The sequence below is a fragment of the Dermacentor albipictus genome, chromosome 3, assembly GCF_038994185.2.
Source record: "Dermacentor albipictus isolate Rhodes 1998 colony chromosome 3, USDA_Dalb.pri_finalv2, whole genome shotgun sequence".
NCBI lineage: Eukaryota > Metazoa > Arthropoda > Arachnida > Ixodida > Ixodidae > Dermacentor > Dermacentor albipictus.
In genome coordinates this window covers 120,656,385-120,681,862 of record NC_091823.1, presented here as the reverse complement: position 1 = coordinate 120,681,862, position 25,478 = coordinate 120,656,385, and the positions used below count along the sequence as shown (strand labels likewise).

At 44.6% G+C, this 25,478-nt stretch overlaps 1 protein-coding gene across 1 annotated transcript; it reads left to right on the top strand.

The window, feature by feature from the left end:
* Positions 1-10,467: 10,467 nt before the first annotated feature.
* On the top strand, positions 10,468-14,696 carry LOC139057746 (uncharacterized). Its single transcript, XM_070536497.1, has 7 exons — positions 10,468-10,472; positions 10,641-10,858; positions 11,256-11,612; positions 12,946-13,166; positions 13,236-13,395; positions 13,748-13,844; positions 14,215-14,696. Exons 1-7 carry the CDS (start codon positions 10,468-10,470, stop codon positions 14,240-14,242), a joined length of 1,086 nt encoding a protein of 361 aa, XP_070392598.1. The 3' UTR covers positions 14,243-14,696.
* The last annotated feature ends 10,782 nt before the right edge of the window (positions 14,697-25,478 follow it).

Genomic DNA, 25,478 nt, shown 5'->3' with positions numbered 1-25,478 from the left:
GCCGATTTGAAAAATTTTCGCGGCAGAACGCTCCCTAGAGGACACGTAACAACTTCCAGCGTATCACCAAAATTTGCTATGGGGCCTGGTGAAGGGCCCTTTAAGAATAAGGGTGTTGGCCTTAAGGGTACAATCTTTTGTTTTAATTGCGCAGCCGCGCGTTAAAACAAGGGTATCAAACAGTTACACGATCGAAGCTCGAATACGCCTTTGCGATCCGGGATACAACAAATTTGCTGAGTTATTGCATCAGAAGTAATTACAATTCGTGCAGCGCTTTTCACCACATATACGTATACATTCCTGGGTAGAGCATGACTCGAATTACAACGTCTATTGGGCTTGATACGTACGTTACATCTACGCCTCAGGGTCATTCGATTGTGCCCCGTTTTTCTCTCTTTTTTTTGCGTTTTTCGTAAACTTTACTTCGGCTTCAATTAGAATGTACTGTAGACAAGGTATCGCAACTTAGGTGACAGCATAAGCGTGTTAGAATAACACTGTACGATTGTTTTTTTTTTTTTTTTGATGTGCTCGTTTCACGGAGAACGTCGCGTTCCACCTATCGGCACCGCGCGCGTTTTTTTTTTTTTCACTGTCGTGGTTACGACCAACAGATGCTTCACCCAATCACAGTCATGTCGTTAGCGATGGAAGAACGCAGCAAGCGATACCAGAACTATTTGTCAACGAAAGTAACCTACTGAAGTTTAAGCGACCAGTTTGACAAACTAATATTCAGTGTGACGTCATCTATGTTCACATGGGTCTTATGAAATCCATAGTTGTTTATATTTTCATGCTACAACGTTTCGATTGCAGCACGTTAAAAAAAAAGCATCACACGGTGTTGTTCTAACGCGCTCATGCTGCCACCGTAGTTGCGATATCTTGGCTACAGTACATTCTAATTTTCACTGACATATGGTTTCATGGAACATTGAAGAAAGTAGGGGGGGGGGGGTATTTGGCGTGTAAGTCCCTCCTCTATTGGGTGCCCGGCATGCATGTAATATAGATATTTTTGTTCGTCACCACATATTGCTATCAAGTGGAAATGAACATTTCCTCCGGATCTTGTGATGGCAGACAGCTTCTTTTTTGAAAGCAAGATGTATACATCTGTCATATGTCTCCGTTAGCGGTGTACCGGCTCTACGCTTGGAGAGAATTCGTCGACCTGAAACTTGCCCGTCGAGTGTCTTTTTTTCTCCTTTTTTTAAAAAGAAAACCAACATTCAATCCCCTAGTGTTTTATCCCAAGCTCCCGAGGCGGCATTCGACCAAACAGGTATGCGTTAAGATTGAAATTGTTATATATGCGCTCCGACTAACACGGACAGATCGTCTTGCTAGCACAGATAGATCTTAGTTTCAAATAGACAGCTACCGGCTGCCAAGCGTTAAGCGGGAACAGCGTTGTGGCGTGAACTAGACGAACGATAGCTTTGCTTTGGGTTGGTTATGGTTCGACGTGAAACGATGTAATCCCCTATACCGGGAATAGCATAGCACGAGGGGTTAAGGATGTTCTTGTTCTTGCTCCCCATAGTGAAATGGCGCAACCCACGCTGGGGGATCGGCCATGAATCGGGCGGTGAAGGAACAAAAGAGAAAATTGTACATACAACAACAACAACAACAACATAATAATAATAATAATAATAATAATAATAATAATAATAATAATAATAATAATAATAATAAGAAGAAGAAGAAGAAGAAGAAGAAGAAGAAGAAGAAGAAGAAGAAGAAGAAGAAGAAGAAGAAGAAGAAGAAGAAGAATCATCAAAGGTGTTTATGAAAGTGCCCATGAACAACCACGAGGGTCTGGGTGCTGGTGCACTCGGTAAAACAATGCACAAGAAAAACAGCGCGCGCCAACGCACACATACACCCACACATACACGCGCACACATAAAAAAATGAATAATTTCGCGAATACAGATTTTAAAAGAGCATAAAATGTGTACACGAAGAGAATACAAAGCAAAAGTATAGAAACAGAAGACGGGATTGCAGAATGACGGAACACACAACGGATATGAGAGTTTTCGTTCAGTTATGGAAATTCATCTGCAACTCCTTTGAGCAAAATATTAAGATTAGGCATGACGACGTCCAGGCACTCTGAATGGGCGTTATGTGTCGCATGCACCCTAGATAGAGGGTGACAAAAAATCACAAGGAGGAAAGACGCGCTGTTTCCTCGTGCCTTTCTGCGGAATGTAAAAGCGCACATTAGAGAGGAAGTGCGAGCAGCAAATTTTTCCATGTATTGATTTGTGGAGAAAAAGAACATCCGATTTGTTGCGTCTGCAGGTGAGGGTAGGTAACGTGAGTATCTGTGTTAGCTCTGTGGAGATGGAAGGCTTTTGACAGAATCGATGCTTAAATACAGATGTGAACTTTTTTTTGCCCACTTTCGATAATAATAATAATAATAATAATAATAATAATAATAATAATAATAATAATAATAATAATAATAATAATAATAATAATAAGAAGAAGAAGAAGAAGAAGAAGAAGAAGAAGAAGAAGAAGAAGAAGAAGAAGAAGAAGAAGAAATAGTGATGATAAAGCGAACTTGACTGAATGAATAAAATAATGAAAGAAACAAAGCCATATATGCTACTGATAGTACTCAATACCGATATAACGAAACACATTTAGCTTGCGAGGCTTTATTACACAAGTAAAATTAGGGAAAACATGGCATAAATTTCCATGGCCGTAACCCAGCGCCGAAGCACCAAGTGAGGCGCAGTCCAAGCTGACGTATAGGGTATCTTTGAGAAAACGCTTCCTTTGCGGCAAGAGATGACAGGAAGTTAAAACAATAAAAAAAAGAAACTGTTCCGTATAGGTTCGGTTTCATTTCAAGAACGAGACCGATAAAGATGGAGCCAGAACCGAGAAAATGGAGCCAGACGAGACCTGCGCAAAGAAAAGTTCAGCGGAGTGAATTCGACGACGTGGTCTCGCACAGAAACTTGGAACTTTCGTGTGGGCCGGCACCGCCTCGAAAGAAACGAAGATGGCGAAAATCAGCGCAATGTGCGACAGACACAATCCGGCAGAAGGCCTCGACCGAGCAGCCGATAATTACAGAACACAAAGCTAGAGGGACGTCACTGCAAGGGAATGAGCCGATTCGTTTAAAATTTAAAAAAACAAAAAAAAAATCAGTGTCATGGTTCTCACGATAAACGAGAGTGGACTAACTGGCCAAAAACGAGTATATAACTCCCCTGTATGGAACTGTAAGTAACGTGAATTCAAGGAAGGTAGGCAAGAACAAACGCTCACCAATACGATAACGGCTGACGAAATCGACGAAATGCATCAACATATACAGGTTGTCTGAAATATAATGCACCAAGATTTAGAAGTATTCAGATGCCACGTAGCTAAACAGAACCTAGGCAGTGTTGTTTGCCGTCGCTTGAACATACTCAGATTTTATTTGCATTCCGCCTAATTAGGTAATTAGTCTCGATTAATTAATCAACTTCACAAATATTATAGTGAGATGAAAAGTGTCATTGAGAAAATTGTAGAGCAACATGAAAAACTCCCGACACAGCTTTCCGTTGCTCAATGCGCGCTACACAAAAGTGTTTTTCCGAGCGTGAAGGAAGCTTACGAATACACACAAATTGCCTCGAACGGCCAGTCGCGCGCCAATTTTACGTGCAGCTTACGAACGGATATAATAATAATAATAATAATAATAATAATAATAATAATAATAATAATAATAATAATAATAATAATAATAATAATAATAATAATAAAATTAATAATAATAATAATAATCCTGGTTACGCCCACTGCAGGGCAAAGGCCTCTCCTATACTTCTCCAACTACCCCGGTCATGTACTCATTGTGGCCATGTTGTCCCTGCAAACTTCTTAATCTCATCCGCCCACCTAACTTTCTGCCGGCCTCTGCTAAGCTTCCCTTCCCTTGGAATCCAGTCCGTAACCCTTAATGACCGTCGGTTATCTTCCCTCCTCATTACATGACCTGCCCATGCCCATTTCTTTTTCTTGATTTCAACTAAGATGTCATTAACTCGCGTTTGTTCCCTCACCCAATCTACTCTTTTCTTATCCCTTAACGTTACACCTATCATTCTTCTTTCCATAGTTCGTTGCGTCGTCCTCAATTTGAGTAGAACCCTTTTCGTAAGCCTCCAGGTTTCTGCCCCGTAGGTGAGTACTGGTAAGACACAGCTATTATACACTTTTCTTTTGAGGGATAATGGCAACCTGCTGTTCATGATCTGAGAATGCCTGCCAAATGCACCCCAGCCCATTCTTATTCTTCTGATTATTTCCGTCTCATGATGCGGATCCGCAGTGACTACCTGCCCTAAGTAGATGTATTCCCTTACGACTTCCAGTGCCTCGCTGCCTATTGTAAATTGCTGTTCTCTTTCGAGACTGTTAAACATTACTTTAGTTTTCTGTAGATTAATTTTTAGACCCACTCTTCTGCTTTGCCTCTCCAGGTCAGTGAGCATGCATTGCAATTGGTCCCCTGAGTTACTAAGCAAGGCAATATCATCAGCGAATCGCAAGTTACTAAGGTATTCTCCATTAACTCTTATCCCCAATTCTTCCCAATCCAGGTCTCTGAATACCTCCTGTAAACACGCTGTGAATAGCATTGGAGAGATCGTATTTCCCTGCCTGACGCCCTTCTTTATTGGGATTTTGTTGCTTTCTTTATGGAGGACTACAGTGGCTGTGGAGCCGCTATATATATCTTTCAGTATTTTTACATACGGCTCTTCTACACCCTGATTCCGCAATTCCTCCATGACTGCTGAGGTTTCGACTGAATCAAACGCTTTCTCGTAATCAATGAAAGCTATATATAAAGGCTGGTTATATTCCGCACATTTTTCTATCACCTGATTGATAGTGTGGATATGGTCTATTGTCCGGATATTGTACGGATATGTAGAGCAATTAAATAGTGACAGGGAGGTGACGCAGGATTCGGCCCTGCGATTTACGCCAGTCCAGTGCTTCTATCGCGGTGGTTCGTGGAGGCGATAAGTAGACTGCACCGTCACGTGCTTCGCAACTGTTAAACTGGCAGCTGCGCACCATGGATAAATGCAACGTTCGTTCGTACGCGGCACGTTTCAGAGCACTGAAATCGTGACGCGCAAGCGGGCATGTCGCGAGCTGTTCTTTTTTTCTTTTTTTTCATATTTCGCGGGCTTTCTTTAACACGCGGGAAAAAAAGATATTACGGTACGAACACACTAGCGGTGCGGTGTCTTGCCACCTGCCGCTATACCACAGCCGCTGACTGCATGCAAGTCGCTCACAGCTGTGAATGACTAACCATTTTCTTTTCCTCCCTTATCTGTTCTTCCCTTTCCCTTCTCCCAGCGTAGGGTAGACAACCGGGCGCGTTCTTGGTTAACCTCCCCACCTTTCCCTTTTCGTTTCTCTCTCTCTCTCTTTATCTCTCTCTCACAGCTGGATGGATGGCACGCAAGCAACCCTCGCACTCTCCAGGTACGGCTACGACCAGCACGTTATGGATTTCGAAACTTCTATTTCTCTCTCTTTCTTCCAATCCCCCTCCCTTACGTGTATGGTAGCAAAGTGGGCTCAGTTTAGTTAACCTTCCTCCCTTTCCTTCCTCCCTTCTCTCTCTCTCTCTCTGACCATCCAAAACATTGAATCATCTTTTTTGTTTCTTTTATTAAATGTAGGCAGGAAGATGTTGATGCCTGCTGGACGGCGCCGGCAACTACTGCTTTCTTTACTGATGGATAAGCTAAAAGGATCCCTAGTAGCACAGTATGTTACTGCAACGTTGCAACAACATTGCCAATGTTGTATTATGTTGAGCTAACATTCTTCAACATTAGATAATGTTGCTGCAATGTTACCAAGCAACATGCTGATAACGTTGCTCTAAAGTGGTCTTTTTCACATTGCAGCAATATTGTCAAATGATGAATAAATGTTGAACCACCTACGATGACATTGCTATAACATTCATGCTATAGGCTATAATTGTCTGCCCTCTCGGGCTATTTCTGAAGCCCAAATAGAAAAGCCGGTACCAGCTAGATCACTTCTCCTCACCATTACTACATTAATTTTTTTTATTTTTTGCTTCGAGCGCAAGCTTGCATGTGGTGTGCATACAGCTGGCGAGCAGTGCAAGTGTACTTAACTATGTCACACTGATGTAAAAATATATACCTGTATCGAAAATATTTCTAAACAGCTGAAATATCTGTTTTTTTATTAAGCAGGCGGTCTAAATAAAAACTGCCGAAAAAATTGAGTTCTGGTTTCACTGACGCTCCGCAGTCTAATGGCCATGGAGATCATCACAAATCCAAATCGCGGTACAGCCGAGAGCCCATTTCCTTCTTCCATGCCTTCTTCCATGCGACAGCCAGCCCTGCGACGCGCGCTCATCTAAAAACGTGCCACTCAGCGGCAGTCGTGTCAAAGTCCGCGTTTTGGTAGTTCTGAACTTAGTGTCACACATTACCTCCCCCCTCTTCTTTGGCTTCTGGATTGGATTGGCGCGGCTCGCTACGTGCTTGCGCGCGCTTTTCCTAGCGCAGATTGGTGTGCGCCTGGTTTCTGCACTAGGCTGTTATGCGATCGCTTTTTCGAGCGCAGATTGATGTGAGCCTGGTTTCTGCACTAGGTTTCTGCACTAGGCTTCTGCACGATCGCCTGCTTTTTGCACTGGGCTTTCAAAAGGCGAAGTGAGCGTCGCTTACTGCAGGCGGCAAGTGATTTGGCTCACGTACTGCGTGAGCAAAAACATAGGCACGTGGCTCATGAAGGAGATGACCGGCGACTTGCTTAATCTGTCGGACCATGTCATCGCCGACTGGAGGAACTACGCTCGTGAGGTCGTGCGGGACGAGCTGCTGGCGCGACCCCCACTCAGTGGCCCCGGGAGGATTGTGCAAATTGATGAATGCCCCCCTTCGCGGCAAGCGAAAATACAATCGAGGCCGCCTGATGACGGGCGACAACGTTCCGCCGAGCCGCCAAAATTACGGCGGCATTGCAGATGGTGGACCATGGGTATTCGGCATGATCTGCGTGACCACCGGGGAGCTCCGACTATTCAAGGTCGACCGACGAGACGCGGCGACGCTAGGCCCCATTATTGCAGCCAACGTTGAACCGGGAACCACCATCCACAGTGATGAATGGGCCCCATACAACTGCATCCCGAACTTGGTGGGGGCTAACGGAGCAAGACTGAATTTGCAATGGGATGCTGTTAACCACAGCATGAACTTTGTAGACCCAATCACGGGCGCTCACACCCAGAAAATCGAAAGCTACTGGCAGAAGGTGAAGCGCTACCTCGACTCCGCCGGCTACAGGGTGACTCTACAGCTTCTCGAGTCGCACCTGATATGGCTATGGTGGGCATCGATTAATAGGCACATGCGCTGCAAGGACTCGTTTCTGCGTTTATTAGAAGCGATCGCACGGCGCTACCCAGTGTGACATAGTAATGGAAATTAAAGCGCACTTTTCTGACCCTTTGCTTTTGTATGAATGTTTACCGGCATTGCTGCGCGCTTCCATACACGGTAGGCCCGCGGCGCTGCACTTCCGCAGTAAGCGACGCTCACTTCGCCGTTTGAAAACCCAGTGCAAAAAGCAGGCGATCGTGCAAAAGCCTAGTGCAGAAACCAGGCTCACATCAATCTGCGCTCGAAAAAGCGATCGCATAACAGCCTAGTGCAGAAACCAGGCGCACACCAATCTGCGCTCGGAAAAGCGCGCGCAAGCACGTAGCGAGCCGCGCCAATCCAATCCAGAAGCTAAAGAAGAGGGGGGGAAGTAATGTGTGACACTAAGTTCAGAACTACCGCCATGCCCTTCGTGATGGTTTTAAGTGCTACATTCGTTGCATCATGAAGAGAGTGAAGCGTTCACTAAGTGAAGTGTCCATTCGGCAACGACGCCGAAGAATAGCAGAGGCTGTTCACGGCGAACTAGAAAATTGTTTGGCCGTTGTTGATAATGGTCGTGACAGCAGATTGTGCGCATCAGGAGCAGAGCAGGATCAATACGCCTTTTTGTCGCATAATGTCGTTTTATCCTCTTTATCAGTGCCAGGCGAGGACGCAGATGAAAGCCGCAGTTCCAACTTGTCAGATTTTGGCACCTCTAGCGGCATCTCTGACATAGGAAGTGCAACGTCAGACTTGTCGCGGATTTCTGACGATGACGAGTTGGTGGAGTGTGAAGATAGGATGACACCTGAGTCTGGTGCCGCTACTCAGTGTCTAGAGTACGACTTGCGTGTATGGGCTATTAATAGTAAATTGCCTGCTTCACACCTGAATTCCCTGCTTAAAGTGCTCAAGCCATACCATCCAGAGTTACCCTCGGATGCTAGAACATTGCTAAAGACGCAGAGGCATACTGATCTGGCAGTGATGACCGGTGGTCGTTACCACTATTTTGGAATTTCTCGTTCTTTGGAAGAACATGTTGCACATGTTCCTGCAGATTGTCGGACATTGTCACTCATTGTGAACGTAGACGGCCTTCCGCTCTCCCGCAGCTCGAGAAAGCAATTCTGGCCGATTCTCGTGCTTGTAAAGGAAAGTTCACACTCCTCTCCATTTGTTGCTGCTCTCTATGAGGGTGACAGCAAGCCTGGAGATGTGACCTTGTACTTAAGTGATTTTGTCTCCGAAATAAGGAAGCTGCTTGAGGAGGGCCTTATGTACAATGGCAAGGTCTATGCTGTGAAAATCCATGCATTTGTGTGTGATGCCCCAGCAAGGGCTTACATCAAATGCATTAAGGGCCATACAGCCTATTTTGGATGTGAAAGGTGCACTCAAAAGGGTGCATACTCTGCACTTGACAGGAAAATCATTTTTGATTCCCATGACAGTCCCTTGCGCACTGATGAAGATTTCAGGAGCTTTGCCCAAGAACATCACCACCATAGCGAGTCTCCGCTGCAGTGTTTTGGTGTTGGGATGGTCACACAGTTCCCACTAGACTATATGCACCTGGTTTGTTTGGGAGTAATGAAGAAACTACTCATTTGTTATTGGGCTTCTAAAAAGCCATCAGCTTCAAAAATGTCATCACAGTCAAAGCTTCATGTATCCACGATGCTTGCTAGTTTTAACTTGTATGTTCCAAGTGACATGAAGCGCAGGCCACGATCACTGCAATTTTTGGAGCAGTGGAAAGCGGTTGAGTTTAGGAACTTTCTACTGTACTATGGACCACTTGTCCTCCAAGGAAATTTGGAAAGAAAGTTTTACGACCATTTTATGAAGCTTAGTGCTGCTATTGCTATCCTTGCATGCCCAGATTACGCAGTGCACAACGTGGACTTGGCGGAGCACCTTCTTCAAGAGTTTGTAGCTGAGGCTGGCTCCCTATATGGAAAGGGGATCTATGTCTATAACGTGCACTCATTGTTGCATCTAGCTGACGATGCCAGAAGATTTGGCCCTCTTGATGACTTTTCAGCCTTCGTTTTTGAAAACTTCCTTTATAAACTTAAGACCCTAGTAAGGACGAAGGCTCGAGCTCTTCAGCAGGTTATCAAGCGCCTCAGTGAGAAACGCTTTCTTAGTAATGTTTCCACAGGTTCTCTCAATTCATACCCAAGACTGTCAGGAGAGCACTCTAATGGACCTGTGCCACCAGGGTTTCAAGGCAGACAGTACTCTTTGCTAGAGTTTGAAGGAACTGTGCTAAAGCTTGGCAGGCTGGATAATTGTGTCCAGCTTAAAGAAGGTCACATTGTATTAGTAACTAATATGTTGCAATCGGTGTCGGGGGCCAGCATCTGTGGGCACTATTTCACAACTTTGGCTGACTTGTATTCGCAACCATTGCCGTCTTCAGAGCTCCTGGTTTTTGCTGCTAAAGACCTTTCACAAGATCTTTCTGTGAGGCCTGTTGATGAAATTAGAAATAAATGCATGTGCTTGCCAAGCGGAGGAGATAATTATGCAGTATTTCCTCTATTGCACACATGCCATGGTTTGGTCCACTGAAATGAATGGACTAAATGAGACAAGTATAGCCTGTGCTGGTATACTTGCTAATTTAAACTGTTCATTTCATTGGACCTGCTCTTCTCAAGGTCATGAGATTGAATCCTTGCCACAGTGGCTACATTTTGATGGAGTGAAAATGTGTGTGATGTCAGTGCATGTTATAAAGAACACTGAGTGGTCAAAAATTAATTGGCAGCCTTCCGCTTTTGTGTTCTAAAAAATCCATGTGCAGCTTCGAAATGTGAAACCTCTCATTCCACCATATCATTACCTGCAGTACAAGTGTAGCAGTTGCATTGCTGAATAATAGGAAAGGCAATATTTTCGGGGATCACTGGTTGATTTCGTAAAATATAAAACTTGCCTATCAGGGTAGATAAGGCACATGAATTGATTCACAATGACGTGAGTTTAAAGGCGGGCGAGAGGCATATAGTGGAGGGCTGCTGATAAATTTTAACCACCAGTGGTTCTTTAATCTGCACTGACATCACTCGCCACATACATGTTTTTCACATTTCACCTTCATCAAACTGCACCCACCGTGGCTAGGATTCCATCGCATTAATTCAGTTTTCTTTGTTTTATAATTTCAGGGGGGAAGACATACAGCATCGTTCTTTTTGAAGATGAAGATGAAGTTTCCGTCGTGCCCACTTCGTGGATTTCAGAAAACACAGTTAGGTGGCCACCATTTAAGAGCACCGCAAAGATAACTACTGCCATCAAAGAGCAACAACCACCATCAAGCGACTGGACTAGCTACAGATGTCGAGTGTTGTGGACATGTGGTAAGCTTCTTGCCCAAGTTTCTAAAAACATGTTCAAGTTGGTAGCTTAAGTTCGTGTACTATCAGTAAGATCGGTAAATTTTTGGCAGTATTGTTAGCTAAACTTTGAGCTTGAAAGTTATCTTCGTTGAACCTTATAATTAAGGTATCTACAATTTGTTTACTCTTAGTACCAGAACTGGTTGCTTTTGTATTGAAACTAGTGAAGGTGGCAAATTTTGAGTAGATGAATATACTAAACATATTAATTTGGACATGTCATTTTTATATTATGCTGTTATTTCTTTCACCACTCAGTGTTCAACAGTTCTATAAATTTTTTTGTTTGTCTTTTTAAAACTAGTGCTTTGCATTTCATTTCTTTTTGGGCAATAAATATTACATTCATTCTTTTTAGGCAGCTATGAAAGTGCTAGACAAAAAGAGCAGCAAGCAGAATTCACATCAGATTTGGCCTCAGATGTTGAAACAATTCAGCAAAGGCGGAAGAGGCGGCCACCAGCGCGCCTGGAGTCTTCAGATGAAGAGAGCATCGACTTTCCTGTTCCTCTACGAGGACAGTGCTTTAATTCTTCGCAACAAACTGCGAAGTTTGTTTCACGACCACCACCGCCAAAAATTGTGAAATTGTCACGGTTCAAGCCCCAGTCACTTGCTTCACAGGATCCCCAGATACAAAAGGCCCCACCTAGCCGGGAAGTGGCTTTAGATGATGGCGATTCTTTTGCTGAAAAAAGGAAGCTTGACCAAAATGGTAGGGGCTGCTGTCAGCCTTTGGAATCATTTATTATGCTTGCGACATGAGTTGCAGGTCGCAAGAATTTGTCCAACTTTATGTACAGTCTGGTCAGGTGCTTTTTAATTCTGTAAAGGTTATAGAAGGGCTATAGTTGATTATTTCATAAGTGGAGCGTATAGATAGACGACAGCAAACCTTTATTTCTGGCCGCCATACAGGGAAGGTGCAGGTTGCATGATCATGCGAATGTTTCTACATTAGGCACTTTATAGACAGTGTTGCTCTAACATTGCCTTACTGAATGTGTTTAATTTTGGTGATGCATCTGTTGGTGTCATATGCAGGTGCCTGCCGCATTTGTGAGCTTTACCGTAGTAGGATACAATTTTAAAAAGAAGTTGGTAACACTGGGCCATGGTTCACATTCTCTATATTACTCTGCTGGCCAATCAGTACAGTAAATGAGAGCAGCTTTTAGTGTTTTAATTTATCAAGCAAGCATGAGCATCAAAATTCTTGGTCTTATCATTTCGTCTGGTGATTAGCTTCTTGTTTAGGTCACAAAAGCTTTAACAGTTGACTACATTTTTTTGCAGTGGAATTCGGTGTGGGGGTCCCAAATGTGGGCGGAGCTTCACTGCACTTAGGTTGCATCCAACCATGGTGTTACAATTTAGCATGGAAAAGTTGGTCTGTTCAGTTGTAGCAGCCACATGATCACATATTGGTCATTGCCATAAGTTAATCTTATTTAATTTTATTCATTTACTTAAATATTCTACAGCTCCATGTGGAGCTATAGCAAAAGTGGGAGTGGAATGTAAATAGTAAGTCTTCAAAGTGCAATAGGTCTTTAATTTATTTCAGTGCGTTTACAAGCAAATATGTTCACTGTTATTGTAGATCCCCTAAATTTAGTCAATACTTTTTGGGAAAACGCACTTATGTTAACAGTAGAATATTTGCATATGTTTAATTCACCATTTTTAAGTCTGACTGTTGAATAATTTGTTTTATATCTGCATTTCTTATACCTTTCATTGCAGCACGAGTACTCTGGCTGTGTTAAGGATCCTGTGAAGTTACGTGTGCATGTTTCTGCATGGTGTTCTTGTATTGGAAATGCAAAGTGTTATTCATGCAACTTAAGTTAGGCCCTTTGCAGATTATTGGTTAAAGAAAGAAATGGCAGGAATCCTTTATTTAACTGTTACTACTATTTCTTAGGTGGATTGCTTTGCTTGTAGAAAGAATGAAGACATACTTAGGTTACTGCTTACATAAGATTAAAACCATTACAGTGAAATGTTTTAGCTTGGTCAAGTTACTTTTCTCTTCTTTGTTTTAGCCATGCTTGGAAAGTTGCTCAAGGAGGTGAAGGGAATAAGAGCTCAGGTAGATGGCCTGGAAAAATCCATCCAAAGGATAGAGCAAGCCATCACAGAAAATAAACAACCGTGTGCACAACCTGTCAGCAGTGCCATTCTTGAACTGCTTCCCCTGGCAACTCATCAGAGGCTGGAAGAATTGGAGTGGCAGCTTCATGATGAAAAAAACAGGACAGACCTCGTAAGTTAAATTTTTGCTCTGCAAGTACACATGCATGAAATTTTATGTGGATGTCTTTTTTTTTTCTAGATGGCCCATTTATCGCGAATCGGTGGCACATCAGTGCAAGATTCTGTACGCAAAATTATGCGGAGATGCATGTGTGACACGTTGGCCCAGGACTTTTCTCTGACTGGGAGAAAAGGAAAAAGGCCATTTATTGGGCTATACCTGCTCCAAGTCCTCACAGGTGCTATATTTATATATCTCTCATGTGTAGCATGCATACGCACATTCGCATTTCAGCATGCCATGATTTTTAGCTGTCAGTTAACAATGCATAGGCTTGAAGCACTGAATGCATTTCCTGTGTAAGGAACATAAGCAGTATATTTTTTTATACTGATAGCATGGGCTTTTCCTGACATGCCATCACCCTGCTGGTTTTCTGCTTTGCCTATTATAGCGAAGGGTGATGAGGCCGTTGTTCAGCACAAGCCATGAGGCTTTCTCTTATCTTACTTTAACCCTCTTCTCCAAGCCAACCAATGTAGCCTTGTCTTTGATGATTCATTCTCTTTTTTTTTTCATTTGTTTTTCAGAAACGCTGAAAAGCAATTTCGCACAGGCCACGGAGTCACAAATACATCTTTCGATTGCCGAATGGCTCCGTTATGCACCATCAAGACAGAAGAAACGGTAAGAGACAGTTCAGTACTTTAATGATTGGCAGTTATAGATCAGCAATTTAGAGGCGCCAACACTAAATATTTCCTAATAAATATGTGCATTTTATTGCATGCATTACTGGAGTTTAAATAACCTCTGGTTTTAAGTTGGGGGCAGACAAAATAGGAAGTGTTTTGTTAATTTGGAAGATATCTTAGTGCAAGTATATATGTTATTTTACTTTTCCTCATCCTTGATCCATATTTTTGAGCAGTGTCAGCAACCTGCACTTAATGTTGCACTTTTTGTTGTTAGAGGTTTTGCTATTGGAAGTGTGTCCACCAAGATGCTTATGATAGAAAATTTTTGGTTCTTTACATATTTATTTATTTTTTTGCAGGGATGCAGCTTCGCCTTTGATGTCATGAATCAGACCATCATCATGAGCAGCTGGAGGCCACCAGGGGACAAGGGGACAAGAAGTTTCTAGATGTGCTGAATTTTTGAGGCAAATGTTGACAGTACTTTAAATTTGTAGTTTTCCAGTGCAACGGCACATGGCCAAACAAGGGATGAAGGAGACTTGGAAGAAAACAGTGCAGCAACAGGGACAAGACAGAAGACTGTACAGGTGCTGACTAGCAACTGAAGGTTTATTGAAAAGGAAAACATAAAATATACTCCCTTTACAACCTAGAGCACGCATGGTCTACACCAACAACTCTGATAAGCTGTCAGCTTCAGTTTTGGTGGTCAGCTACAACAGTTCGCAGTGATGAACGAGGACGGATGGGGTCCGCAACACATGCAACACATGCTATTCTTGTTGTGTAAATAGTTTACTGAAGTGTTTGATATTTGTAACATGCAAGTTCAGAGGTGTGTGTGTTTTCATGCTATGATAATGCGCCTAGTAACTGTTCAAAACATTAGCTATGGTTTTTGTTCCTGAGTAGCCAAAATAGGCTGCATGTGTGCTGTTTTGTAGATTGTTGCAAGTTTCTTTGTAAAGTAATTAAATAATATAATCATATTTATAAAGTAATTAAATAATATAAATCATATTAGTGAAATGTAAGCTCACATGGCACATTTTTCAAGCTGTGCTAATGTGTTCATGTAATATTAAGTGTATTATATGTCTGCTTTCTTTTTCTAAGTTATATTTGTGAAACTAGCTGTATGCCAAGCTAAAGTGCAGTTATACAGCAGTCTGAAGCTTGATGCTAGTGTAGTTGATTCAGTTCTTGACAAATAAAATAGCGTTATCAGAAACAAATGATGGCTACTTGTGATGTGCACCCATATATATAAATCATTCTAATTGTGAGAATAACCACGTGCAGTGGTATCTTCAGGTTACGGCAGCTTGTAGCATCTAGATGATCAAGAGCACTAGTAGAGAGCTGATGAATATTACATAAAGAACTTGTTTAGAGTAAGCGGTCTGAAAAGTATGGAAAAACAATGTGTTGTGCTGTGCAGCCTTGTAAGTATTTGTATTCTATAGCACAGCACCGCATCACTGTGTAGCAAGGAGTAATGGTCAGTTGCTCATTCTTGCGACCTTAAACTGCCGTAACCGTTGTGGTATGAGGATACCATTGCAGACTGTTTAGCCTTTCACGAGATTATTTTATTGACCAGCAACCATTGATAGCTGAAATATTTCAGTGATTTAGAATGCGGTCTCAAAGTTTCTGAAATGTTATGACAGCATTGCGGCAATATTGCAGTGACATTGTCAACGTTGCATGTGTGCAAATAAAAAGGTGTAGCAATGTTGCATTTATATTGTCTCCAGAAGTTGCTTTAACATTGACTGAAAGTTGATGTAACATTGGAGCAATATTGTCTCAACGTTGTCTTATGTATGTTGCGTTAACGTTGCAAAAAGAGGACGCTAGCCACGTTAAGGCAATGTTAGAAGCTAACGTTGTGGCCACACTGAGGCAACAAAGCGTGCTACTAGGGGAAGTGTCAAACAAAGAATAGAGAAAAATATTATAGTGACGACAGTGGACAGTATAGTACATGGCGTAGCTCATATAGTACATAATGACGACGTTATAATGCACACACACACGAACGCACACGCACCCACATGCACACACAAAACAATTGTTTCTGAGCAGTTTACAGGCGTTTGAGTGCGTTGACGAACATACGGCGACCTTCGTTGGTGGAAAACGGTGCGCGCACACACACATACAGAAGAACCACAGGAACACGATAAGATTGAATACGGGAAACAAGCATATATAAAAATGTTTAAAAAAGGAATAGTCACTCCGACAAACATGGCGCCGTGATCAAATTTACGCTAATAAAGTTTAGTAATTTCTAAATATTCCGAAGTCTCCGTTTTAAGACGGAACAAGGCTCAAATAAAGATGCCCTACAAAACAGAACGCAATAAAATTCTGGAGCCATTCTCTAATTGCCTTCCAAATAATACAACACACTTCCCTTCGCATAGAAAAAGAGGCTCTAGGATTAGTCATCGATAAGGTTCAAATACTTGCGTAACACTCATTTACTACCATTTGTTCTGTGCCCAGCAGAAAACAATTCCAGATTTGTCGATTGCGTAATACAATGTGCGGGCAGACGCGTATAGGCGTTTTCGGAAAGCAAGAGAACACCAATTCGGGGACCTTTGCAAATCTCAATACTGCGACGCTTCTGCTGCTTACAAAGCACGCATGGACCTTCGTGAAACATCTTCCACCAAGCAGCTTGGCACATCGTTGAGAAAGATAAACATATTCGGGCGCCCCTTGTACATATCGTAAAAAAAAAAAGCAAGCCACGTAACAACTTCCATCGCTTCCACTTCCGGACGGTGGTTTGACAAGTCACTCCGCTGAGTTGTTGACCACACAAATTTACATACATAATCTGCACACTGACGATGAATATTACACTCGGCTCCGGCTACACATTGCCACAATCCGACTAACAACGTGCCTTTCACGCATTCGAGGAAACACCCGTTATATACAATGGCAGTAAGGAAGCAGTGTTACCATGGTGGATTTTTTTTTCTTCATAAGCACGCGATTTTTTTTTTTCATTTTCACATTTATTTCTTGTATAAAACTAATGTAGTTCTCCATTCGTCGGCAAAATGTCGCATTATGTTTGTAGCAAAACCTAACCGATCACCCAATTCACTCTCATCATACCGGCCTAGTGTAATAAAGTGCATTTTTCTCAAAATTAAGAATGACCATTAAATTCCAGTGAACATTATTTCCTACGCTCTACACCTTAAACAATACGCGCTCCGCAAAACAAGAAAGAAAAGAAAGGTAAAATTAAAAATGAAATGCTACACGCTTTACCCATCTCTCGAGACTTCGAAAATGCTTTCGATGGCGTTTGGCATTCCACAATTGCAGCTTCGCAGATCTCATAATTGCCGTAACAGCCTTTTGCCACTTAATGAAATATTTGCTTTAAAACACCGAAGTGCCATTTACCGCTAAGCGCCTGCGAAGCGGAACTCACACCTTCGGTTGGAAGTTCTGAGGCTTCACTACGAAATACGGTTATTCACAGACTTCTAAATCTTCTCTTCGCGCACGGTGTCACAACAACGACGACAGGTAATTGTCGTTCACGCGACCAACCACTCGGATCAAGACGAAGGGGCACGTGAGGCGCTCGTGTTTTGTCTCCGGCTGGGCGGGTCGTGCAGAACTCGCCATCACAACAACAACAACAACAACAACGACGACGACGACGACGACGACGACGACAAATGCTTCCAATACTTCCCTTATAGTCATGCCAGTACTCCTACCTAAATTCGTAACACCGCTTTTCGTGGGTTGTCACCCTCAATACAAAAAAAAAAAATTACGGGAGTTATTTTTTATTCGATCTTATTACGCTTTACTGAACATCTAAACGATACTTTCGGGGGAATAAATCAGAAAATCGTTCCTCCCTTTCGCTAGCCTGTTTTTTTTTTATTCCGAAAATACATTATTCCGCATCCCCATTTCACATCCGCATTTTATGTCGTAAGCGTCACCAGCTTGGTGGGTTAACATTTCCGACCTCTCTGTTCACTTCAAAACTCGGCTCCACACAAAACACACACACACCTACTCACCATCACAGCCGCCTTCCGCACAAGTGGCATGGAATTTGATAGTCCAGCACCTGTCTGGTCATCTCCCTCGTCCTATCTTGTTTTCATGCTCTCTCTTTATAGTTGTGAACATGTAGCCCAACGGCCATGTTTACTATGGTGTCGCATGTTCTCTTAAACCTAGGTGCCTTCTCTCATTAAAACAAAACGAACACGCAATACATGTGCAGGTAAGGTATGTTACTTCGGTTTGTACCGCACAGTCAACGGAAAACTTCAAGAACGGAATCAATGAGAAAAATTTCGGGGATCGCCGTAAAACACCGCAAAAGTGCACAGCGTGCCACGAAGCTCACCGAGTGCACGAATTACAGCCCCTATATAAAGCTGTGCTTGGCGTGATAACGTTTTCCAGTTAATTCCCGCGCAAAGCAAAACGGTCTTGCACATCCAGTAGCGAAGGGAACTTATCTTTGTCCAAAAGCATCGTGCGTTTTTCAACCGGGAGGATGCGAATGTTCTTTCTTTTTCGAACCCGTTTGAACCCGAATGAACTGGTTCAAAGAGTTATTATTTTCGCTCCGGAGCTGAACCTGAACCGAACCGAATAGCGTTAACCCGAACCGAAACCGAGAGCGTCAAGGTTCGGTTCGGACCGGTTCAGGCTTCTGTGTATCTTCCGGTTCAGGTGCAGCTACGGAGCAAAAATATAGTGGTTCCAACAGGTGTGAACCAGCTCATACGGTTTCATATAACGGTTCGAAATATAGGAGAGTTAACAGCTTTAGACAGCCTTTTGCAGCCTCACTCGCGAATTTATCTGAGCGAAAGGTAGTTTGTCTACAATCACGTGACGCAGACCGACGTACGAAGTCTGTCTCAACAGCTCATGCAGCGAGTCAGCGAAAACGTGGAAGACTTAAACGCACTAAAACGGGGGAAAGAAGCAGTTGATGTCGCCAGCGGCCAGAAGACGTATGAAACTAAGGAAAAACAAACAAACAAACAAACAAGCAAATAAACAAAGAAACCTGTTTTATGCATTGAAGCACAAAAGTGACTGGAACACAGATGCATTTCATTGGACACATTAAAAAGTAATATATCGAAATTGGTGCCGTCCTGAAAATTCGTTCCAAGTGGATACGCCTTGCGAACTCACTAGCTACAATTCGTATGTTTAAATATGTGCCGTAAATTAGTTAATTAGGATCTTAATTAGCGTAACCACGATAATGATTCAATTAATCATTTCGATTTCTCCTAGAAGTAATGGCCGCCTCATCGAGTAATTTAAAACAAGGATTTGAATTCAGCTATGTGCAACAGGCAACTAAAAAAAAGAAGATTGGTGCAGCTAAAGAAAAAGAAAAAAACGCCCCGTAGAAATTCATCGACGTGAAGCGATGCCTCACGTCGATGAAGGCCGCGCGAAGGTCGGAGCTGGAGCGAAATGTTCAGTTCTTGTAGCTTCGTGCGCCTTATATTTTTAGGCTGTTCCACTAAGAGAGCTTGCGCGCCAGATGACGAAGCTGCCTTGTAGCCTCTGTCCTGGGAACGCTGGGTTCGCTGGGAACGCTGGGTTCTTCGGGCAGCTTTGTGTGCGTGGTCATTGACACTGATCCCGCAATGGCCAAAGGTTAACCACTGGAAAATAATTTCGTGGCCTTTTTTGATCGACGTCGTGGCCTGACAATTTCGTACGTTCGCTGTTTGCGAGCTTCACGTCGGATAACTGACTGCATACGGTGTAAAGCCGCTCTCCAGTTGGAGAATACGGCCCATGTATATACCAGGACTCTGTGCGTCAATAAATTGAAGCGCACTGCGCAGAGCCGTGTGTTCTGCAGCCGTAGACGTCGCGACACGTGACGTATTGAGTCGCAGTACGAGTTACCCCTCTTCTCGGTATATAAGCACTGCACCACCTGAACTGGTCGACGCAGTCGATCCATCGGTGTAGATGTGTGCCTGGCTACTGTAATTCTCGTACAGCAGAAGCAAGTTCTTTTTTCTTTTTTTTACTGACGGTGGTAGATCTGACTTTCTTTCTGGTAGTCCTGGAATCCTGGGGTGTACTTCATGGACGGCACAAGTACAATGGAGGAGACACCGGCCTAGCCGCACTTGCGTACCCCGATGTAAGCGTGGCACGTGCGATATGCACCAACAGTTGTGCTAAATGACAGGCGGGGTCTTTCTCTACGGCGAGTGCGGCGAAGTGGTGGGAAGGAGTCCGGGAAGTGTATCCGACGTGTGCACGCATTATTGTCTCAACGATGTGCGTCGTGATTGAATAATCTTGAGCAATGGGAATAGTTTCAGCCGTTTACGCGCTGCGTGGTATTCTAAGGCACATCCTAAGCGCTTTAACCCGAATGCTCTGAGTTGAACGCAACTTAGTTTTGAAGGTGTTGGATATAACGGGTAGGCTGTACCAGAGCCATCCAACAAGCAACACCCTGTACAGCTGTAACATGAATTTCTTGGACACCGCACCAGTTATTTCCTGCAAGGAACGTGACTAGCTACTATTCGATCGCTTTTTCACGTGGTTCCCGTGAGGAGTCCAGCACAGGCCTGCCAATCACACCACCCGAGAACAAGTAATTTCTGCTGGACGATATTGACAATGACGTTGATTGATGTGCCGTGCGCAGACATTGGCTTCCGAGTAAATGCCAACACTGCGCACTTCTCCCACGACACGTCCAGTCCTTGTCCACGAAGGTAGCCGATGTCAATGAGTTTACCTGTTGAAGCCGAGTGCGAAGCTGAAGCCGTGTTCCCCCCGACGTCCAGATACATATGTCGTCAGCGTAGATAGAGAGTTGAACGGCGCTTGATGGGTTCTCGACTACTCAAATGAGGACCGAATTGGAAAGCGTTGTGCTTAATACTCCACCCTTGGGGAGTCGGCGTCTGCTGTAATACTGGGGTGTCGGGCCATCCTAGGTGCGCACGTAGAATGATCTAATCTGTAGGTTGCTACAAACTCAGAAACATATCTCGCTTTAAGGATGGCTTCGTGGATGATGCCAAGTTCGCGCAATATATATATATATATATATATATGTGTGTGTGTGTGTGTGTGTGTGTGTGTGTGTGTGTGTGTGCGCGCGCGCGCGCGCGCTCATATTCGGACGTTGCGCTAAAGCAACACTAGAGATAATATTAACCCTTAGAAGCAAGGCAGTCATTATTAATTTCCGTTAATATACAGACCCTGTTATAATGACATCGATCACTCTGTTCGAAGTGTTTCGTGGTCCCGACCGAGTGTACGTACTTTTGGTGCCGAACTTCCCTAAGTGCAAAACAGGAAATCCACACACACGGGAAGAGGCTATGGTGCAGAATATACAGTCAACATCTCGTTTTTTTTTTTCGGTGAACATGGCAACTCCAGGCGAATTCTTGCCGTCGCCGTGAAGTTCAGGATACATATTGTCTTGCGTTATGTTACGTAGAAATAAACTAGGCAGAAACTATTTACACGGTATATTTACAAGCATCACAAGCACTAGCCTATATAGAAGTCAGTCCACGTAAAAACATTCACCGACGATTAGGATACTCCCTAAGGCGAAGTTTGAGGGCAGCTCTATATGTGTTTTCATTTCGCGATATACTGGCTGGCGCGGACATTCTGTCTCATGCGGCACGTTCCAAACGGAGCGAGGTGTGACGCAACTGTCTCGCTAATCGGGAGATCGCGAGAGGCGGCGCGTGGGTGACGCGTGGGCGCGATTCACAGCAGCCACCGCAGACAGACCTCCGCTCATGCAGCCCTTTGTCTCCGTGCAGACGAGGCACGCTACTCTGGCGCCCTCTCGTAGCCATCATCGCCGCAAGGCCACCTTGCACGGCACTATGCTTTTCTTCTCTCTTTCGCACAACCCTCCTCCTCCGCTTTCCGCCTCAACGTCCCGCTGCCCCCCTTTTCCACTTTCCTCCTCGCGTTCTCTTCGCTATCGCAGTCTTTCATCTCTCACTGCGCTCCGCGTTCGCTTTCATCCTTCGCTGTGTTCGTTAGCCCGGTTACGAGGGACAACGCCGACGCTCGCCACAGGAACGGTTGCCTTATAAGAGCTTCGTTATAAAACACAAGGCATGTCGTTGCTTTCATCCAGAGGTCACGCTCTTCGACACACACACACACACACACACACACACACACACACACACACACACACACACACACACACACACACACACACACACACACACAAGCAAGTCTGCGGCGGGATTCCATCCCGCTACCGCGGAAACCCGGTACTCTAACCATCACACCAACGCGATTTTTCTTTATTAATTACGCCGCACAAGCATGATTCGAAAGGCAGAATAGAACGTCCTTAAGAGTTTCCCGCATACAATCTAGCGCGTGGAGTACCTCGGTGACGGCGCGTTTTCCGAACGCCTAAGGTACCTCACTGCGCACCTCCTTCCCGCGGCAGGCGAGGACATCGAGGCACCGTACGAACGCCGACACCTTCCCGTCGGTCTCGCGACATTTCAGGGACCGTAGACTCACCTCGCGCATCGTCGCTGTGCGACACCCGCAACACCACTGGCGGCGCTTTTCATCACGGCCAGCGTTGCCAGACGTTTAGTATATCTGACAGCTAGGTGCTGTTATTCCCATCCAGCAAAAGTTGCCTAAAGTGGTGCGTCGCGCCAAGATGCAGCACGCGGGTATATTTTGAACGCACACCATCTTCGGGCGGAGCTGCAAGCTTTATCTGAAGACAAGGTCTTCTTGGCTGACTTCACATGATTGGCGTACCTGAGATCTGGGTATCGTGTAGCCATTCTCAGAAAAAAGAACGGCCCTTTCGCGCCTCCAGAGCGTCGTAGCGAGTCACAATAGCTATCAAAATATTGGTTTAAACTAGACAAGAAGCATTAATCGCAGTGTAAGCAAAATTAATGGTACGGACGTAATTAGCGCCAACCTAGTCGAAAAGTAACCAAAATGCGCTATACCCCTGTAAAGGGTGCACTGCCGTAGATATAGATTCGTTGAGGCAAAGTCGCCGTATGGCACACTTTGGGAAATGGAGCGAGTTTTCGTGGATTGAGTAGGGCTCCCGCGAGACAATTCTGTCTGAAAGGTGGCTTCGCCGGTGCCCACTTGGAGCGAGATAAGTCACAGGATATGTAAATTAAAGGTATGGGCATAATTAGCGCCAAATTAACTCCACTGCACCATAAACTGCAGTATCTCCGTGATCGGGCCAACTGAGCTCTTGGTAAAAAAATGAAAGGATCGACCAAGTGTTGACGCCAAAGCACACAACGTAATTAATTGCGGACACAAGGTCACACAAGGACACAACGTCAACGTAATTGCACTTAACATGCCATAAGAATACGATACGAAATGAGTGAATACTGAAAGTTAAAAAGCGTCAAGAGATATAATAGAGAGATACATTCATCATTTAATCACCGAATCATTTGAACCAACAGGTACAGTCGACAGATTCTTTAACAGTAACTACGCGAGCGTCGACTGGCCGGCGACGAGATTAGCAAGAGCAGCGGATGCGCACCAACTTCACTCGAAGCGCATGTTTCGTCTGCTAGGCTCTTCCCACAGGCATGACACCCCCCCCTGTCGCGATTAAGTGGCACTGGAGTGTGTGCGATGCCTCTCAATGAATATGTTCCGGCGGAAAGTTTTCAAAATGACCTAATAATAATAACGTAGATTTAAAGAGCTCATCGTTTAGTTTCCCCATTCTTCCTCAACCCAGCTTGTCCTCTTCGCTGGAGCGGCGCCGCGACCACTGACCTGCCTCCTTCGTTACCTGGTGTCCCTTCAATTTACCGGACAGGGACAAAAGAATGGCGACTGCAGACTGGTCGGATGCATTAACAACTGCCGGTGCCGGTTCCCTGCTTCCGACTAGATTGGAGGGGTGGCACATCGGGCACGCCCCCCCCCCCCTCTCCCGAAATTTGTTAGCCTGCAGCCTGCCCCCCTCCCCGCTCAAGTGCGTGCCACCCGAAACTTCTCGCTACGCCTCTTAGGGGCGGCCATGTGTGCTCGAGCTTACCCTGGGCTGTAGCCCATGGTCATGAACATCAGCACAATGGCTAGTGTCAATGAGCCAGTGGCGTTACCAGAATTTTTTGGGGGGAGGTGGGGGAGGAGAGCTCCCACTTGACCGGGATGGGAGTGGGTAGAGGAGGAGCTGTTCAGGCGACATCTTAAAATGGTACACATACATTTCTGGAGGGGAGGGTAGGACTATTGGTGTTCCGCCTCTGGCTACGCCTCTGCTTGACATCGCTGACAGTAGCACAAGAGCTCTGGGCCTCGAAGGCCGCAGGAGAGAGCGAGCGACGTATTACGAGAGAATATGGGTTCCTTGCTGCGTGCAGCAGGTGATGCTACGGACTTTGCCAGGGTCCGCGGGAAACTAGTCAACTGTTTATTCATCAGTGATCACATTGCAACCTAAACCAAATTTAAAGACAGTCCGGGAAGCTTTTAGAACTTTTTTGGGTAGAAACATCCCACATACCAGAAGATACTGTAATATCTGCGAGATGCCAAATACTGTTGCTGCAGTTTAGGGTCAGAAGTGAAGTTTGGCTTTTGTCTTCTACAAAGTCTTCTGAAGACAAAGTCTTCAGGGTCAAGTGCTCCGGATCTGTCTAGGCCTGCCTCAGAGTGCTTCAACAGTGGCTACGATAGCAATCGCTGGAGATCACCTTGTCAAGACCCACATTGAAATTGAAGTGCTCAGGACCCATATAAGGCATCTGACCAGGACTCCTCGTCACCACTTGGCCTCCCTAACAGCGGACAGACCACACACATCTTTCAGCCGGACGATAAACGCATATGACGAATCATTGCCAGCTTGTTTTACCCCGGCTGCGAGACCTTCGATTCCTCCATGGTGCCTCGCTCAACCAAAAATCAACCTCACAATACCTGGTATCTCGAAAAAAGCTGATCTATCATCGCCAGCCCTTAGACAACTCACGCTACTACATTTGTACGAGAACTACCGTGATTCTACGCATATTTACACTGATGGATCTGTCCTTCCAAGTAGCACCGCGGCGGCAATCGTCATACCGGCGAAAGCTACAACAATCAAGTTTAAGACGACCCACGCGACAACATCGACGGCAGCAGAGCTCGCAGCGCTCTTTACTGCCCTTCATCACATTGGTGATGAACCACCACATAAATGGACAATATTCTGTGATTCGAAGGCGGCACTGCAGTCTCTACTGTCACCTCTACGACGTGGACCACACGAGCAACTAATATTCCATATTACAGAGACTTTGCAACATATAAGTGAAGCAGGCCATGAGATAACCTTTCAGTGGCTTCCAAGTCACTGCGAGATTATCGGCAATGAACGGGCGGATCACGCTGCCCGCTCAGCCCATACTGAGGAGCGCTGCGTCCCGATTCCTCATTCTAGACCTGACGCAGCACGGAAGCTCCGCCTACTTGCTCGGCAGTGCACCGCGTCGCAATGGAATGAGCCACATTTAAGAAACACGCGACTGTACTCACTTGACCCAAC

What these genes read in the sequence shown, in the direction of transcription:
- LOC139057746 (XM_070536497.1), top strand. An exon ending in AAGGAAGCTTGACCAAAATG is followed by an intron (nt 11,613 to 12,945) that starts GTAGGGGCTGCT and finishes TCTTTGTTTTAG; the next exon opens with CCATGCTTGGAAAGTTGCTC. An exon ending in AAAAAAACAGGACAGACCTC is followed by an intron (nt 13,167 to 13,235) that starts GTAAGTTAAATT and finishes TTTTTTTTCTAG; the next exon opens with ATGGCCCATTTATCGCGAAT.